At 38.2% G+C, this 20000-nt stretch overlaps 1 protein-coding gene across 3 annotated transcripts in view; it reads right to left on the reverse strand.

The window, feature by feature from the left end:
- The window catches only part of LOC138026589 (anaphase-promoting complex subunit 1-like), a 65468-nt gene that overhangs the window by 44616 nt on the left and 852 nt on the right, over window positions 1-20000 (reverse strand). For 2 of the 3 annotated variants that reach the window (XM_068874002.1, XM_068874000.1), the window contains exons 2-14: window positions 18634-18690; window positions 18346-18508; window positions 16854-16948; window positions 14405-14484; window positions 13412-13482; window positions 12375-12505; window positions 11450-11711; window positions 10002-10155; window positions 5840-5938; window positions 4972-5056; window positions 3505-3570; window positions 1393-1470; window positions 37-94 (exon numbers count right to left, since the gene is read on the reverse strand). In XM_068874002.1, coding sequence (XP_068730103.1) covers window positions 37-94; window positions 1393-1470; window positions 3505-3570; window positions 4972-5056; window positions 5840-5938; window positions 10002-10155; window positions 11450-11711; window positions 12375-12505; window positions 13412-13482; window positions 14405-14484; window positions 16854-16948; window positions 18346-18508; window positions 18634-18690 — 1399 coding nt within the window. The remainder of the gene's footprint in view (window positions 1-36; window positions 95-1392; window positions 1471-3504; window positions 3571-4971; window positions 5057-5839; window positions 5939-10001; window positions 10156-11449; window positions 11712-12374; window positions 12506-13411; window positions 13483-14404; window positions 14485-16853; window positions 16949-18345; window positions 18509-18633; window positions 18691-20000) is intronic. The other variant, XM_068874001.1, reaches the window with a different exon arrangement.

Genomic DNA, 20000 nt, shown 5'->3' on the forward strand with positions numbered 1-20000 from the left:
TATGATTCTGCACAGCCTCTACGGTCAAAGGGTTACCTTCCATGTCCATGCTCAAGTCACGTTGTTCTGGATTAATAGACGAAAACTGCAAAATCTTTGGGAAACAATGAGGTAAGCATTAGTGACTGAAAAACGACAAAACCTGTATTGGCTCAAGTCAAACGAAGATCCTTTACACAAGGTTTTTCCGCTACCATTTTCCAGGAAAATTCAAGTAAGTCAAGGAAGCTATGTACGAATATGAAATGAAAGACCCGCTAGCTACAGAATCGCTTTAAGTACGTTTCTTAGTAAGACCTGGCAAAGTTGCCTTCCTTTACAAAACACTTGTCACTTGTGTTGACTTAAACAATATATTTGGAATATATTTGTAAGCACTGCTCGCCTCGACTAGCTTTTGCTAACTGCGAGCATTGCATACCTTTGTGATATTTTGTACAAAATACATGATAAAAACTGAAACTGAAACTGACCCTGAAAGAGCCATTTGAAAAACTAAAATAGTGAGACATTCATTAAACACGTTCCTTGATCGCTATCAGTTCAAAACCTTAAACTTTTTAAAGAACTTTCAAGGCAACTATCAAGTTCGAAGCCCCTTTACAGCTTATGGCACTGCGAAAGGCAGTTACATGTACCTATCTAAGTTAATTAACATTAATTCACAATTATTCGCCGAAGGCTCAGTGATTATCGGTGAATATTCACCGATAATCACTGAGCCTGAGGCGAATAATTGTTAATTAGTATAAATGCACAGGTGATTATTTCAAAAAAGAGAAAAACAAAAAACATTTCAACGCGAAACCATTTTCACTTACAGTGGCAAAACCACCACTGGCAGCCATTTTGTCCGCGGAGGTGATTATCGGCTGATAATCCGAGATAGCAAGCCAATGAGAGCGCGCGATTTTGTATAATCACCTGTGTATTTATACTAAAAGCTCTTAAGAACTTTTAGAGCGAGTGTGAGACCAGTTTCCAAGCGACCCTTTGATTGGGACATTGGGGAGCTCAAGCACGGACGACAACGACGAAGAATACAAGAACAACAACTAATGTACGACGGACGTGCGAAGTATGCCGATCCGTTAGAGAGAGTTAGCATACCGTTTAGGGCAAACGGTATCCGTCTGGCTGAAATTTGCGTTTTGCCAAAAGTAAAAGGAACATGTTGGATTTTGGCTCATTTTTTGCTCGATATCTACAGATAGCAAGTTAGAATTTTTTACAAAAAAGCAACCTACCGTTTGCCGTTTAGAGTAAAGGCGATGTTAAACCTCCCTATTTTTTTCGACTGAGCGCATGTTTTTTTCCTGTTCTTGTTATTGTCAAAATCATTCCTACTGCAAGGCAGGACTAAAACTTTTTCTTTGAGGGGAGGCTGATTACCTTTTCGTGCATGCTAAATTGTGACAAATCTTCAGCACCACCTATGACGGGAAATACTGGCAAATGCACCTGACAGCCCTGATTAATGACACAAAAAGAAACCAAAAGTACGTGGTAAGCTAAACTGTACAAAGTATGATCACAGTATTGTTTATTATGATTAAATTCATTGTCATTGCACTTTAAATCAGCATAACAAACTATGTGGAGAATAGCGACTGGGCAAACAAATTCGTTGAACGCTGTTAAACCACTTCATGCAACGTTCGCATACAAAAATGGTGAGTAGGTGGCAAATGGTTTCGAACTCATGTTCAAAAACATGTAGTGGAACAGACGTTGAAGTGCTGGAACCCAGCGGTTTCGCACCATGGAGAGTTCGCCCACTCAGTTTGACCCGTAGATCATCGATGTAACTGTTACAACTGTTTGCTAGGGCATTTACGGGGGAGGACTAAAAATTGAGATGGACGAGCGAGAGAAACAAAATTTTATCTCGTCTCTCTTTGAACGAAATCAAGGCTATGTTACAAATAAGGTTAATTGACATCGCTTAAGTCAGTAAACGTTTAAACGCCAATAAGACAAGATAAAAATAATAGGGAGAATGATAATGATTATCAAAATAATAATAGCCCCTTCCACCGAATTTGGCGCCATCTTAGTTGGGGGACAAACACGGCTAAGTTTACAGTAAATGTATGGGATTTTGGCCGACTTTGAAGCGCTGTAGCGCCGCTAAAAAGAGACGGATTTCCACAGTGACAGTGTCTTTTAAAGCCATTTTACTGAGATTATTTTTATGAAATATAAAGAACAGATTCGGGCAACAACGACCATAAAGGAATTTTTAAGATTCCACACAAACCCTTCAAAATCATCACGGCAAATTGCCGCAAAATTAGAAGCAACATGAGAAGATTAATTATTCAAATTTACGGACGTCATACCTTCCTTGATGGCCGTATTTTCTGTTGAATGAATGGTATCAATAAAACTATTTAAAGTAGTGGCAAAAGTTGGAAATCTGTCTCTTTTTAGCGGTGCTACAGCGGTTCAAAGTCGGCAAAAATCCCATACATTTACTGTAAATTTAGCCGTGTTTGCTCCCAGCCAAGATGGTGGTAAAAAACTGTGGAAAGGTCTAATTGCTGCCGCGCTTACGAGGCAGCAATTCTAATCGTGTTCATTTGAGATGCGCTGATTTCTGGATTTCTGCGTCGTGCCCACAGTATCAAGGGCAGCGTTGTTGCGCATGGCATGTGATCCATTTTGCTACCTCTCACTAGTATAACGATACTAATAATGATAATTAACGTTAGTTTTAGTATATACTAAAATAGTGAGATAATATACACCACAAAAAATTAATTTGGATGTTTTCTTCACTTGTCACGGATGCAAACCGGGACGCCATTTTTTCCTGAGTAGCTCGGAGGTAAATAGCACAGGATATCCGGAGTTTGACGAGCCAATCAGCGCGCGAGTTCAACGCTATCCACTGTTTTCGTATATACTAATTAACAATTATTGGATGAGGTTGAGCATGTTAGCGATAATTATCAAGGCCAAAGCTTGAGTTATCTGCTGAAGCCGAAGGCTGAAGCGGATAACACAAAATGAGGCCTTGATAATTAACGCTAACATGCGAAAACCGAATTCAATAATTGTTTTATTATGCATATTCCTGAGCTGAGCTCCGCCGTGACAAAACTGATCAAACTGCTGGTTAGTGTGTTAGGTGACGTCACTTCTGCATGCATAAAACTATTGTCTGTAGGTATGACGTCAATTCTACATATATAAAATCTATTGTTTGTAGGTATGACGTAAGAGAAACAGAGCAAGCAAGAATTAGCTGCGTGCTTATAGCCAATCAAAATCGAGCTGGTGACACCAATGTATAATAACACCTTTTATAGCACACACTATCCTCTAGCTGTTGACGCTTTACAACACATAACAAAGCTCTCAAAAAGCTACTTTTAAATGCACAGATTTGAATGAACTATTCCACAATCTAACTATAGATAATGCAATAGTTAAACGACTATCGTGTAATTGTATGAACCACACGTCAAATCAGCATGTGCATAGAGGCCTCCCACCTACCTTGACAAAACCACTATAGATGACCATCGTACCGCTTGGCTCCAGAACAAGCATGATATTCAACTTCTGAAAAGTACGACTTGTATTGGTAAATTTACGAAAACAACACAGAAGAATGAAACAAATGCTGTTAACTTTTTATGCTATTCTAATATTGCCAAAAGGCGTTAAAGATGTTGCTGTCTTTTTTTTTTTTTTGAGAAACTTTGCTTTAATTACATGGGATAGGCTGTTGGAAACAGGGATCCTGTAGAGATGAATGTGAACGTTCACAGGAAAGAAAACGACATGCAACACTGCTTTAATCATAGTTAATAGACGGGAATGGTTATGAAACCCGACGACTTTCTTTGTTGTAGGTTTTTGTTCTCTTTTTTGGCCTTGACCGTGCACAAAACTCAATAGTTGTTTACTCCGTACTGAGGAACTAACCAATAGAAACGTGTTGGTTACGTAATTCATACATAGTTATGAGCGCAAAACAAAAGACTGTGCACGGTCGTGGACTTTCCAACCTAAATCTTGGCATCTTTTTTGCTCCTTTGATGTTTGCCGAGCTTCCAAACCAGTCCCCTCTCTTAACTATGCTTTAATGAGCAAAAACAATGACTACATATTCTTCACGATAGATTCAAGAACTTTCTCCTAAATTTTACTTTTCTACGTCTCAAAGTAGAAGGAGAAATTGTTGTATACCAAACATCCTCAAGTTCCGCTCACATGCGCAACAAATTAAAACAGAAGCTCATGATCTTGGTACGTGTAACTCTGTTTCAGAGCTGCGGTCGTTTGAGTTTAAAATTTCCTTATTTGGATGTAACGTAGCTCGCGCATTTTCCCGCGCTTGCCTCTTCGATGTTACTTTTGTCCATGTTTGGGTATAAAATTGGTGTCCTAAAATCCCCAGCTTTGTTCCAAGGAAGAGTTGCAAGTTACACGCTTCAAGGTCATGGGATTAAAATTAATAGGCCGTATTCATAGAGCGGTTTTCAATTGAGTGTCGAAAGTAATTAGCTAATTACTTTGGTTTTGCATCTACTTCATTTAGTGATTGGTTCAAAGTTTTCGCGCTACTTTTTCAACCAATCAGAAGTGAAACCAAAACCAATTGTGGCTCGCGCGTGCATATTTTCCCGCCTTTTGTGTCGGCTACGTGTAATTACTTCGAGTTTTGATTGGCTTACTGGATTGTTTCCGTCCTTTTTGATTGGTTAAAGTAATTACTATGGTTTTGGTTTTACGACACTCATTCCAAAACCGCTCTAAATGGCGGCCAATAAATTATTCCTTTGTCCTTGTGCTAATAAGACCAACTAGCCTCGTTTGCATGGACAGAATACAAAAGAATAGCTGCTTTGGAGCGAGGCTAGTTGGTATCGTTAGCACGAAGACAAAAGAATAATTTATTGGCCGCCATTTTAATGAATACGATCTATGGTATCCAAAAACACAGAGTGCATTTATTACTTCCAGCGGAACAGCATCTTTTGCCGAGATTTCCAGCGCATTGCAAAATTGCAGACATTTACCCTCCGAAATAATTTGTATGCCCCTGCAACAAAAGGGAAAAAAATAATTAAGAAGATCTGTGATAGGATGCTATGAACACAAGGAAATACAATTGTATACAAAATTGTCATGAAAATGTTCTTCTCTGGACACGACACGCTAATCCTTAGGTCAGTACTTTGCTATTGGAAAGTCTGTGCTGAAGTCATTTTTTTTTGGTCTTACAAATTGGCTGAAGGAACTGTGTCACCGAAAAATTGGTTCCAAAAGTTCAGAGAACTTGGTAAACTTAGCCATCTCGTCATCTTTCAGTATTTTAGTTTTCATTTGACAATCGGCAAAATAATAGCCATCAAAAATGGATAAATCAGTTATTTTTGGGCAATAACATCTCTGATGAGTCCATTCATTTTTGCAAAATAATAAGACATCGAATCCTGGAATGCAAAATTTTCACTTTCAATATTCAATGATAGGAGTTTACTACTGTAGTAAGGCAAAAAAAAGAACATCTCCCATTACAATAGTTCTTGGGAGTAGTTTAGAAACAATAAACAATTTAAATTAAGACCTTAATGCTTTACACAACAAAGCTTCATCTACATGTACGTGTAATGAAATTAGACGGCATAACATCCACAATATGTTACCAAGTATATTCCTGCAGTTGTATAAATTGGGCCTGATCAGATGACAATAGTAAAATTAAAGTGTGCCAGTCAAGGCTTCTGGTATACATGTAGAAAGTGCAATTTTAGGAGGAAATTCAAAGGGCCCTTTGCAAGATGGCACAGCCTTGAAAATGATAAGCATTGATTTTCCTTACCTCAGCTTATTTAGTTGAGGAAGAAGATAACAAAGGAAGGTATCACCAGAGTAGCCTTGGGTAAGAAATGCTTTGGATGCTTTCCCTTTTGCACCATATCTGACAAAACATTGAAAAAACACAACCATGTTATTCCTAAAGTGACTTCAAATTATAAAAAAAACTGACATAATATAAAACTTTTGGGCCACGACTTTAAAACAAAGGACGACTGCGAAGAACCTCTTTCTCCAAAGTCTTAAATCTTTTCAGGCTTTTCCTGGTGTGATTTACCCTGCTTGGCAGAGACGTCCTTGATTTCCCTCTCCAGCGAGAAGGAAATGAAACATCTGCAAGACATCTCCATGATGTTCTATCATGCAAGCGTGTTGTGAAGTCAATGCAATGTCACTACCACTCTTCCACCATTGGGCTCCTTGATGTTCTGTCACGCGTGCATGTCGGGAAGTCAATGCAATGTCACTGCAACTCTTCCACCATTGGGCTCCTTGATGTTCTGTCATTCGTGGCTGTCAGGAAGTCAATGCAATGTCACTACCACTCTTTCACCTCTGGGTTCCTTGATGTTCTGTCACACGTGCATGTCAGGAAGTCAATGCGATGTCACTACCACTCCTTCACCATTGGGCTCCTTGATGTTCTGTCACGCGTGCATGTCAGGAAGTCAATGCAATGTCACTACAACTCTTCCACCATGATTGAGCAAGCGTTAACATTCAGACTGGTTATAGCAGGTTTTAAACCAGTTAAAAAGTTCTGGATGACATCGAGGAGATCCATGCAGAGATTTCCATTTCTTTCACGCTTGCAAGGGAAAATCCTTACAGGGCTCGAAATTAACAAAAAAAATCTAGTCGCAATTTTGCGTCAGAGATACGAAAATTTAGTCGCAATTTCGCACATTTTGGTTACTAGATGTACTTAATGTCAGCCTACGTATAATGCCCTAAGCACTATACAGCATACATCCGTAGCAAAATTCCCTACATTCTGTCTTGCATCCACTGCACTTGCTGTAGCTGTAGTAGTTGTAGCAACAGAACATGTAATAGGTGTAGCAGGTGCAGTAGCTGTATTAGCCGCAGTACCTGTATTATCTTAAGTGGCTGTAGCAGCTGTAATAGCTGTAGTTGCTGAGGTACTGGTAGTTGCTGTAGTAGCTGTACGGGCAGTTTCTGTAGTACGGGAAGTTACTGTAATACCAGTAGTTCCTGCATTACCAGTAGTTACTGTAGTAGCTGTTATTTCAGTACTAATAACGGTAGATGTAGTAGAAGGTGTAGTTGCTGTAGCTGATACAGTAGCTGTAGTACCCGGGTAATTTCTGTACTTCATGTAGTAGCTATAGTACCGGTAGTTGCTGTAGTTCTGTAGTTGATGTAGTAGCTATAGTACTGGTCGCTGCTGTAGAAGCTGAAGTTGATGTAGTAGCTGCAGTAGCTATAGCATCTGTCCTGTTTGCAGTAGCTGTAGTACCTGTAGTACATGAAGTAGCTATAGCATCTGTAGTAGCCGCTGCATTGGTATCAGCTCACGCATACAAAGGATTTGTGGATTTTTTTGGATGAAAAGCTTTTTTGAAGGCGTTTTGTACTCATTTTTGTAGTTCCAGATTTGTAAATAAAAACTTATTTTTCCTCGGAAAAACAGTTGCAGTTTTGGGAACAATTTTGGAGGCAGCTCCAGTTTTGGGAACAGAAACTACACCTGCTACTAGAGGTGCTACAGCTTCTAGGGCTACTACAGCTATTCAGCTACTTCAGGTGCTACAGATACTACAGTTACCCTCGCTACTACTGCAACTACCGTCAGCAACTACGGCAACTACTGCTACTACAGCAACTACACCAATTCTTCTACTACAGTCAGCTACTACCAGTACTACAGCAACAACCAGTTTTACAGGAACTACTGGTACTACAGCAACCACATCAACAACAGCTTCTACAGAAACTGCTGGTACTACATCAACTACAGCTACTCAGCTACTACCAGTTCTTCAACCACTACAGGAACTACCGGTACTACAGCTACTACCGGTACTTCAGGAACTACCAGTACTACAATACCGCTCAAAGGTAAGTTGACAGTCACTCACGAGTCGCGAAACTCGACTCGAGACTCGATTCTCGATCCTCGAAAATTTCGAGAATCGAGTTTCGAGTCGAGAAAATAATGGGCTTGATGCTTGACTGGTCTCTCGAGAAATAAATTAAACAAGCAAAGCGCACTTGTTTGTTGCACATGCATCGAAAAAGCGAGTCGGATATCAAGTGCAAGTAGTTCTGTTGACGAAATATGCACACAGTTCCCGTCGCTCCTTTCCTCAAAGGATCAATGAATAATCTGTTGCGATCATTTACAAAACAGTTCTCTTCACAATCGACTTGAACATGCTACGCTTGACTTAAAAGTTAAAACCTGAAGCTTTCTTTACTCTGATAATATTAGCGTTATCGATAGTTGATTTTACAACACTACAACATCTACCAGTACTGGCGCAACAGTTACTACAGCAACTACAGGTACCACAAGAACTACCAGTACTACAGGAACCACCAGTACTACAGAGACCAACAGCAACTACACCTACTACCGGTTCTACATTAACTACCAGTACTACAGCCACTACAGGAACTACCTGACAGTGTACTACAGCAACTAGAGCTACAATAGCTACATCAACCACTGCTACTACAGCACTAAATTGTACCTCAGCAACTACAGAAACCACCGCTACGTCAGCAACTACAGCCTCTACAGCAACTACAGGCATAACATCAATTGTAGCTAGTACAGCAACCACTGGCTCTAAAAAGTTTCAACAGTTGCTACCGGTATTTAAGGATTATTGCAAGTACAGTACACTTCCGAGATGAGTGACCAACGCACACGCAACGTACAATCGTGCAAAACACACGCACGTTATTTGCGTTTATAAAAACGCGTTAACACGTTTGAAATTGCGTTTATGAAACGCGTTTGCTCTTTTGTTATTCATACCTTCAATTTCTTTTGTCTAGTTTTCATAAACAATGGATGGAAGTGCCTTTAATAAACGTTGTATGCAGTGATGCACTGCGTTAATTTCACTTATTATATGACTATCTCCTTGAGCAGGCAAGATGCAGCAAATCGCACGCTGTGATTGGCTACCCGAGCGGGCAAGATGGAGTGATACTGCGGCCCTGCTCGGGATTTCTCGCTTGGTCCCGCAAGATCAAAGATCATTTTTTTGGTCTTTTAAGTCATATAATAAATCCTTTATTGACCAAGCTTGTTTGGACCATAAACACGCAAAAAAAGAACTTGGCCAATATCCAGCCATCCTGACCGAACAAGCTTGGTCAATAACCCATATGTCAACACCCAACATTGTCTGGCCAAATTTTCAATGTAAACGCGGACGCTTTTCTCTGACCTGTACTGTACATGTACTACTGTAACAGCTACTACCTGCACTCCTTCTGTTATAGGTAATGCATTTTTATAATTGTATAGTGCTTGGGACATTATATACAATGGTTACACCAAGTACCGACCCAAATTTTAGTCGCAAAATTTTCGCTTTGCACTTATAGTCTCCTTCGCAGCCGTCTTTCGGGATGTCAACCCCGAAAGAACAGTGCTGCATTGTGTTGTCAGCGATTTAGCAAAACAAAATATGAGCCTGCAATACGTGTGTGTAAAGAAACCGCTGAAAATGGCGAATGATCAAAGGAACAGAGTTTCGCACGCAAGACCGACCACAGCTAAATTACGCCACAATTATGCTATTTTCTGGTTGAAAGAAAATCCACAGCAAGAAACAAATAATTTTGTCATTTCTTTAGTATTTATTTTAGCAATAGTAGCAGCAAAGTGGCAACTGCTAATCCTTTTTTTTCGAAAGAGCGAAGGTGAAAACAATTCGCAAATTTGCGACTTGTTAGTTGCAAAGGGGAAACATTGAGTCGCAAATGCGACTGTATTGGTCGCAATTTTGAGCCCTGCAAGGCAACCTCTGCCAAGCGGGGTAAGTGTGATTATCAAAGGGATGACCTTGAACAAGTGTTGAAATATCAACCTTGAGAACAGGCAGGCAGCATGGATGAATCTTTTCTGTTACGACAGTTAAATGGTAACATACAGCATAACTAACCAATGCTGCACACAAACATACCTGACCGGAAGTTGTGGTTCTTGCCAAACTTGGTTCAAACAAATTTCTGGCAACAATGGCTGGAACGAATCTCTAAGTAATTCATCTGTGCTTGTCGATGAACAGCGTGATAGAAGAGGAGACCTTGACAAGTTGATCCCCAATGGAGATTCTCCTGGATGAAGAAATTAAGTGCTCCGAAGCTTATTATTCGCCCCAAAAAGGAATACAATCATAAGCTGACCAGAAGAGGCCTACCATCCAATCACAGAGCAAAATCACATTACGCAAGAACCCACTTTCCAGAACATAATTATTACATTAAAGATAACAAGTCGTTATTACATGGGTTGCCTGTGGCAGACCACGTTAGAAAATGCCCTGAGTTTCATTGTCATCATAATCGCATGTGATTGTCTGACAGTATTTTAAAGTTAATCCCTGTTGGCTGGGGTTTCTACTCTAGACTCATGATTGTGTGATCCCAGAGAATTCCTCTTGCTGTTAACTTAATTGTGCATGATGCTCTAAAACAGTGCTGTTAGGTAATATTGGCCACAAATCTATGGCTTATCTATTGACTCCTAAACCGGCCTGAACCGGCCAGACTGTGTAATACCAGACAATTTTACTTGTCAATGGGGAACCTCCGGGAGTCAATGGGTGAAACTTATTGCTTATGCTATCACCAGCAGGGCAAAATTTACCCACGGCATTCCCTTCGAAATGGCTGTTAAGCTGGCTTTAAAAAAAGACAAAATTTTAAAGGATTGATAATGAGCTTTCCAGACAAGAATATGTTTTAAATCCAAATCTTTCTTAACCAGAGCGACTTGATTTTCAAAGCACTTTCGGTTTTCACTGTTTTTTAATTGACAGCGAGAGGACGCATTGTGAATATTAGACAGGTTAGATTGGGATGAAGGTGTCAAAACCTAATTTGCATTCTGTTATCATGATGGTACACAACGTACCAAAGTTTTTTATCCACTTCTAACACTCGGCTTATAACTCTCACTCAGCTTCAATCATCAATGACTGTTGTAACCAAACTTAACGTTTTACATCGACAATTGCATCCCATGTACATGTAAATGCCACAAGGCATCTTGTTAAGTTTATGAAACTAATTCGACTTGTGTTAAGTTGATTAAAATTTAAGGCATGCACACACTTTTATGTTACTCCAGATGTTGAAAGACCAATAGGTTTTTAGAAAGCTTCTTCATAGCCCAATGCTACAGAGAAAAGTTTTTTAACCCATTGACTCTCCTGGGGGTTCCCCATTGACGAGTAAAATTGTCTGGCATTAGACAGAGTAAAATCATACTAAGAATGGGTTAATGAGTGATCTGAGGTGTTATCCACCTTGCGCTACAACAAGGTAACACAAACCTCTATTTTTATGTCATATATTCATCCTATAAAAATACATGTATAATTTATTATTAGTAGAATTATTAACTCACCAAAGACAGGAGACATTGTTTTGTTTGATAAGAGATGACCCAGCGAAGGCGACATGAAGCGCATTGGAGTAGGACTCTGTGAATGTGTTCTGATGCTTGTGATGGGAGTTTTTGATCTTGAAGGAGTGTACGACTGACTGGGTGAGGCCACAGAAAGTCGAGAATGGGCACCAGCACTTAGGACTGGTGTTGGATAATGAAGAATGTTGCTAAAATGTAACTCAGGGGGATGGTCTAGGTATAGTGGAGACTCTGGGCACTCCTGTGGGTAAAAATAAGACCAACAACGGAAACATTAACTGAACTGTAGGAAGAGTAGGAAGCTGACACTGGTCATTTTGTCAGAGGGAATCTGATTTGATCCAAAAGGGGGCTTAAACCCTTAACATAAATTATATAAAATTATAGCTCTCAGATAAACTGCAGTATGTGTGCTGCGATTGGCTAAGTAAGTGGGCCGTCCTCTAACAGCCCGCTAAATTTGAAATTTCGATAAAACATTCTCTAGCAAGTTTATTGTTGCTTCTGTTACATATGTAAACTTGGAAAACTGTTTGAATCTTGCAAGCAACTATTTCAAACAGCCAAGAATACAATGTAATTCCTTTTTTCAGATTTTGACACGGCAATCTTTGCAGCAGTTGAACTTTCCTTTTCCACGCAGCTGTTTACTACAGAGATAAAATAAACATATTACCAACCTCATTTTTTCAGTCCGTACTGTAAAATTATGGATCCTCGTTTTTCCCACTGATTTATGGCCCCTGAGCTTCATGTTTGGGTCATAAATCAACAAGGAAAAAACTCAGTCTGTAATTTTACAATACAGACCTCAAACGTTTTGGGTGTCTGGGACAACCGGACAACCGCTAATTCCAAGCACCAGTTATTTAAATGAAACCACCTAATTTAACTACGTACATACCTCAGGTTTGGCTTTAGTGATTTCCCATACTGAATGCAAGCCAACGATGGAGTCGTAAGTCATTACCAAGGGAGGATCACTGCATGTGAACATCACAGTGACAGTTGGGTCACAAAGGAAGCTTACTTTTCCTGTAAAGAAGATCATACAAGCAGCAATTGATAAACCTTTGATGATACAAGCATCCACACAGTATAGATTTCATTGAGATTTGAAATAACAGTCTCACAACATTTTCAACTTTTCCAAAAAAAATACAATTAATTGTAATTGTTTGGAATTGTAAAGAACTTCCATGGACTTGTTTTAGTAACAATGTCACAAGCTACAATTCGGCACACAAACACTTGACTTAAAATGACAATTCACTTTGACATTAGATTACTAGTTAACTAGGAAAATCAGGTTTGTGGCTGACACCCAGTAAAACAGTAAGGTAGCATAAATCAAAGGCCCACTAAAACGCATGGATACACCAATTGAGGGAAACATTTTTGAAGTATACTGTAGTACACACTCCAGACACAACTAATATTTAAATGAAAAGTTCGAACGGGAAAAAATAAGCATCATAGGGACCTAAAAATTTATCTGGGAATATTTTTCAAAGCTAGGGAGGCAAATTCAAGTGAAATAGCCACCCAGTTTTAATGTCAATTGCCAATTGGCTCTTAGACTAAGTGAAAACTCTGTGTTTTTCTGGATCATCAGAAATATTATGCATACTGCATATACTAGATCTGGTCTTCTTTTCCAATAGATGCAAAATGTAAGATTGGCCTCTACAAGCAGGTTTATATCAATTTTTTAGACAACACAACAATGAACCCACACATGTTCCCTAAGAGTTACTGGCACAATGTTGTAGGGTATCAATGCCTCCCAGAACACCATGACTCCTCCTTATTTTCCAACATATTATTTTCACCTTAATACACCTCTGTGCAAAACCACTCAAAACAAGCTGCCTGTTTAATACCCTAATACATAAGAGCATAAAGCTTCCTTCTTATATTGATAATTTTCTATAGCTGTACCTTTAATTTTAGAAGTGATTGGCCTTGGTTCATCCAAAGGGTGAAGGACACTAAACATTGTGGGAACATCCCTGAAAAAAAAAAAAAGAAAAAAAAAAAGACTAACCATTCATTCAAAATTATAGCAATAGCAAGATTTAGCATCATTGTTTTCATGAGCAAATGACAGATCACTGTCATACAAATAGGGATTTTAATTAAGCATGACAAGGATAGCTAGGAGAATGTTGTCTAAAAAGATTATTTGCCGTTACTGTAATAATTTTGCTCAGCTTGGAAAGTGTGAGTACATGTTCCAAGAATAAAATTGGTGAGATTACAGTGTGGATGTTTAGAAGGAAAATTGAAAATTAATCATCAGGTGTTTTTGTCCTCCACATGACATCAAATTTGATAGTTTCGTGTCATTCTCAACTTATACATGTAATTATTTTTGTCAAAACAAGGAAGGCAAAGAAATGTATCAAAATGTAAAACGCATGTGCAGAGCGTGCAGAACTATTGTTTTTGCTACTTAAATCAAACCTAATGTTATGTGGCGTTCTCATAGCCCTCATTGTTGTCCTTGCTTAAGCTCCCTAACACCTCTTAGTGGCCATATAAGGGGTGGCATGCCAGTTTCCACAAATACCTCCCTGCTCTGCATGGATCCCCTAACAAGCCACTCCCTACTATCCTTCACCACAACGGTTCTCACTGCTCCCCATTAATGAACCTTATATCATAAATTACTGTTTGTTTCATATTCCCATTGGGAATCATGTGACAATAAAGAAACAGGGACTCTCTAAATGCTTTGAAGCTAAACAAACTCGAAACAAAACTTAAGTCATATGCTCTCCAAGCTTCTGACATGCACAGTATTGAACAGTTTAACTCTATGCATTATTTTAAATGCACACTGAAGAAGGAAAAGTAGTTACATCATTTGACAGCAAGGCTCAAAAAATTAAGGATTTACAAAAGGCTTTTTTTTTCCCAGAAAATTCCTACTTTTTGTGCCCTGTAATTTCCCCTTGTGTTGTTGTTCTCTCAAGTAACAAGCCTTCTGGCAAGGAAATCACCTGTGATACCTAAAAATAAACACACAGTAACCATCATAATTTATTTTTAATACACATTAATTTTTAAATCCATTGACTGCTGGGAGTGAAACTTGACAGATTTTCCTCTGTCTAACACCAGACAATTTTACTCGTCAACTGGGGCATCAAAGGGCACCTGAGAAGTCCATGGGTTACTTCGAAAATTTCATTAGGAATTAATTCTCACATGCACATTACACCATACAAAATTATGCTTTACTGCGTTTTTAAGAATTCTGCGGAATTCATCTTCAAGCGCCAACGGCCAAACTGAGTTTTACCTTCCATCAATCAAACATCCAACGCCAACCACAGATGACAAAATCAATACATCACTAACCCATCCACCAATCAGCATCTTTGGTTTCCATGGTACATTCGTATATTCAAACTCGACGCCGATGCAAAGCAATGGAATCTTCATGAATCTTTTTACTGACGAATTTCTAAAAACATATCATAACGGTATTTAAGCTCTGAACTGAACAAAAACTCTAATTTACTTTCCGGAGGCAGAGTCAATCTTCCTGGCTATGTTCAAATATTTGATTGATGGGAGCCGAAACGTAATTTGTTACTTGGCACTTGAAGGTAAGATTCCGCAGAATTATGAAAATAAGTAAGTAAGTAAGAAATCACCACCCTCACTTATTTCAAACTTTGAGCCAGATTGGAAGGGTGGTATACCAATTATTATCCAACTGTATTAGTTATTGTACAAAGAACGCATGAAACGAGTACAAGTATTCCATGATATTGTACAGTTAGTTATTTGTAAACTTGGTTATTGTACAGTAGAGAACTGGAAAATTTAGTGCAAAAAAGTTGGTATGTAGTATCGCTGAGTATTTGTACTCCTTGTTTGTATTTTGACTTGCCTAAATACAGCACAACTCACAAAAATACTCAGCGATACTACACACCAAAACAACTAATACGATATATTTATTATTTACTTTCTGTGAACAAAGCAACCTGTGAGGAGATGGTATTCAAACTAATAATAATAATAATAATAATGATGATGATGATGATGATCTTTGTTTAACACAGTGTCAACTGTATTTAGCACCCGGGGACGAATTGCGGACACCGCTGTACAGAAATCAAATCAAATCAAATCGTAGGTTTTTGAGGAGAGGGGAAAACCATTATTTTTATTAACCACAGAAAGATCTCTCTGAGCAGAGCAGAGAACCAACAAACTCAACCCACATGTGACGCCAAGTCTGGGAATCGAACCTGGGCCAAATGACTGGGAGGCGAGTGCTATCAGCACTGCACCAACCCTGCTCTCATGCAAAAGCCCTTGCCTTAACAACTATAATGTATTCCAATTAAATTCTCAACTTCCCTAAATCATCAAGTACATGTATACATAGCTTTAAACAGTGAAGATAACCCTAAACCTACAAGACTAACCAGGGCTTAAAATTAACAAAAAATCCAGTAGCAATTTTGCAACAAGATACGAAAATTTAGTCACAATTTCGCGCATTGTGCTGTCAGTGGTTCAGCAAAACAAAATATGAGCTTGCAATACTTGTGTGTTAAGAAACTGAAATTGGTGAATGATCGAAGAAATGGAGTTGTGCATGTAAAAGCCAGGCCAAACGCTTGCAACATTTCAATGCAACATCTTGCAACATTGTTGGACACCTGTTACATACATTTGACCACCCTGTTGTGAAAATGTTAGATGATGTTGAATGAAATTTGAAAACGGTCAAATGTTTCGTGCAACATTTTGGACGTTGCATGATGTTGTAATTATTTGGCCAGGTTCATGCAACATGATTGCACTAGGGCATGACCACTGTGCTAGGTCCACTTCTTGCGGAAGGGGCCTGGAGCACATGAGCATCTGCATCTTTCGTTCAAAATGTTGAAAATATTGCGTGTGTTTGGCCAGCCCATTCAACACATGTCGAAACATCGTGCAACAATGTTGCAAGATGTTGCCTTGAAATGTTGCAAGTGTTTGGCCAGGCCTTTATCACAGCTAAATTACGCTACAATTATGGTATCTTCAGATTGAAAGAAAATTCACTGGGAGAGACAAAATAATTTTACAATTTCTTTATTTATTTCAGCAAAAGTAGCAGCAAAGTGGTAACTGCTAACCCTTTTGTTTGGAAAGAGCCAAGGTGAAAACAGTCGCACATTTGCAACTTCTCCAGACATTTTAGTCACAAAGGGAAAAAATTTAGTCGCAAATACATTACTGTATTGGTCGTAATTTCTAGCCTTGCTAACTGTATAGTTGTAAATATTAGGTGGTTGGCATTACACAAGTCTTATAAGAATCTTAGAAACATTCATAAGTGACATGGTCATACTAAAACACTGTACTAAACTGGAAATGGCAGAGTTATTGTGAACAAGGCACCATCTTTAGTCAGCACGTCAATGCAGTCATTTTGAACCACACAAAGACTGTGCAATTCTTCACCTAAAAAGAATCATGACAAAACAAATCATTCACCTATTTTCTCTGGTATACAGGAAGACACATTATTATCATTATCATTATTATTATTATTATTATTATTATTATTATATTATTGTTGTTGTTGTTGTTAATTTTATTATTGATAATGTACCATTTACTCTGGCTTATAGGATTGCCGTCATAACCATGTTAGGCGAGCCACAACAAATGGCCAAGGGATAACAGGTAACTTCTTCTTTTACATTTCTAATACTCTCCTTAGTATTCTGGCCATTCCTAGCAAGACACTTTTTTGAATCAATCCTACATTTAGGTATCATTTATTATTGTACAATTAAACTCAGTTTTGCTGGTCAACAGGACAAATTTCCTTAGAGTGGGTTACAGCTAGTAACCAAGGGTCACAAGATTCTAGCCATCTCTCAAATCTCAAGAACTCTTTGTAGCATCCTTGCAGTTCCTATTAGTGCAGCAGTCTTCTGCACATGCCCTGATCTTACCCTTACACCAATATTCTGAAGTGACCTATTTAGAACTTAAGGGATTGCTCCCAAAGCTCCTACAACAACCGGTATCACCTCTGCTTTTCATATAGCCCACATTGTTATCTTACGCCTATAACACACTTGTGTTATCTCACGATTATCATTATTATTATTATTATTACTATTATTAAATTATTATTATTATTACTATTACTATTACTATTACTGTAAAATAAATGTAGCTAGTGCGGATATTTGAGATACACACGGTCTATATGCTTTTATACTCGGGGCTTTTTATGGACACTGGTTTAGCCGTCATTGGTATAATTCCATTGTATGATTTTAATATCTCTGCGTCATGGAATTTGTAATTTTATAGAATTTTGAATTTTTTATTATCAATCATTTCTATTTCTCTAATGTAAGTAAGTGAAATAAATAAAGTTGTTTTATTATCATTATTATTATTATTATTATTACTAGTATTATTATTATTATTGTTATTATTATGAATAGTATTATTATTATTATTATTATTATGAATAGTATTATTATTATTATTTCATGGACAACACCTTATTGATCTGTTAGTGTAAAACTGTACCTCCGCGTTTTGTTTAAATAAAAGATGTAGATTTAGCTATTACTATTATTATTATTATTATTATTATTATTATTATTATTATTATCATTATTATTATTACTATTATTATTATTATTTTGATTACACTGTTACAAGAGTTACAAGACAGTGACCTACAGTATCTCAGGGTATAATCTGCCACCCCTGCCCCTATCCTGATACAAATGATCTGCAAAGCAATGCATTTTGACAGCAAAATGTGAAGTAAAATAAAAAATACAATGAATTGCGGTGCTGATCATGTTGAATACTTTACGTGCACTGACCGGTTGTACCATGCTGCTCTCCAATGGAATTTCCATTTGGAAGATAAAATGAACACCACAAGCAATCTACCACAGGTGTTTTGGTAGTATAACACTTCTGGACTGTATTGGCATGCTGAGATTTGCCATAACTCCAGACAACTGTGTTGTTTTGCACGAACAACTAAAATATTAGGAGAGGACAATTTAATGTTTCACAAAGCTGGGGATAATGGCACGGCTAAAAACTTTGATAAACAGGATGTAATGGAAAATTGAGGTCAATATGAAAATTACTCATGATGGTACCTCTTCATAGCAATCTGGATTTTCTCTTAATGATCGCAACTTCCAATTGTAGTTCTGCTGAAAAAATAAATAAATTACTGATATTGAATGCAAATACACTAGACTCTGCCAGAAAACTCCCTTTGACAAAGTGGTTTGTGTTAGGTTTGACCTGGGTTTTGATTAGCTCCTGTTATGGAGTTACAGTAAAAAGTAATACAGCTGTAACAACCAAACAACATTTACAAAAATTTACAAACTTAAGATGTTAATCTGGCAGCATAAATCTAACAGGGACCACAAGACCTTTTACGGCAACAACTCCGGTCCCAAGGACTAACCGGATACTGTGCTTGTATTATCAATGACTTATAACAAAGGCATTAACCAGACAGCTTTATTTCAGCAGCTGTTGGTAAGTTACAGTAAAAAGTAATACAGCTGTAACAACCAAACAACATTTACAAAAATTTACAAACTTAAGATGTTAATCTGGCAGCATAAATCTAACAGGGTTCACAAGACCTTTTACGGCAACAACTCAGCAGCTGTCTTGGCGTCACGCAAGGAAAATATTGAAAATTTCAAAATATTGTATTCTCAAAATGAAAAATGCTACGGGACCTAAAACTGGTTAAAATATTTATGTATACATAAACCTCGCAGCTTTGATTTTACAATTTGATGACATTATTGAAAACACTCTATAGTTATCCAATGAGGTAAGTGGCCAAGACAGATGATGCACAGCGTTCCACACTTAATTATTGTTGGGTTGTGTTTTTTCGGTTTTGCCTGAACTAGGACATTGGAAGTCGTCTTAACAGTCAAAAGAAACTGCATTGTCAGTCTATTTTATGAAAACAAGTGCAAGGAAAGATTATGTTTTTGCAAATGTTGGCCATGTAGCACTTATATTTGAACAGACTTAACTGATTAGAGTATAATGTGAAGTGCTAAGTATCTACCCCATATGAACCATGTGAGCGTTAGCCCTACTGATGGAAATGGGCCCACAAAAGGACAGAGAAAAACTCTGACCAGGGTGGGAATTGAACCCACGACCTTCCGGTTAGATCACCGCTGCTCTACCGACTGAGCTACAAGGTCAGACGGGAGCAGGAGCAGGTTGTGGGTTCAATTCCCACCCTGGTCAGAGTTTTTCTCTGTCCTTGTGTGGGCCCATTTCCATCAGTAGGGCTAATGCTCACATGGTTCATATGGGGTAGATACTTAGCACTTCACATTACACTCTAATCAGTTATGTCTATTTTATGAAAACTCTGGTCTGTGAGCTGATTAATGCATGGTGCAATACTACACACGTCACTACCTTTCAGGATAAACTCCTGAAAAAGACCAGTCCTTTATGCCAGAAGTGGGGAATT

The sequence above is a fragment of the Montipora capricornis genome, chromosome 12 (assembly GCF_036669925.1).
Source record: "Montipora capricornis isolate CH-2021 chromosome 12, ASM3666992v2, whole genome shotgun sequence".
NCBI lineage: Eukaryota > Metazoa > Cnidaria > Anthozoa > Scleractinia > Acroporidae > Montipora > Montipora capricornis.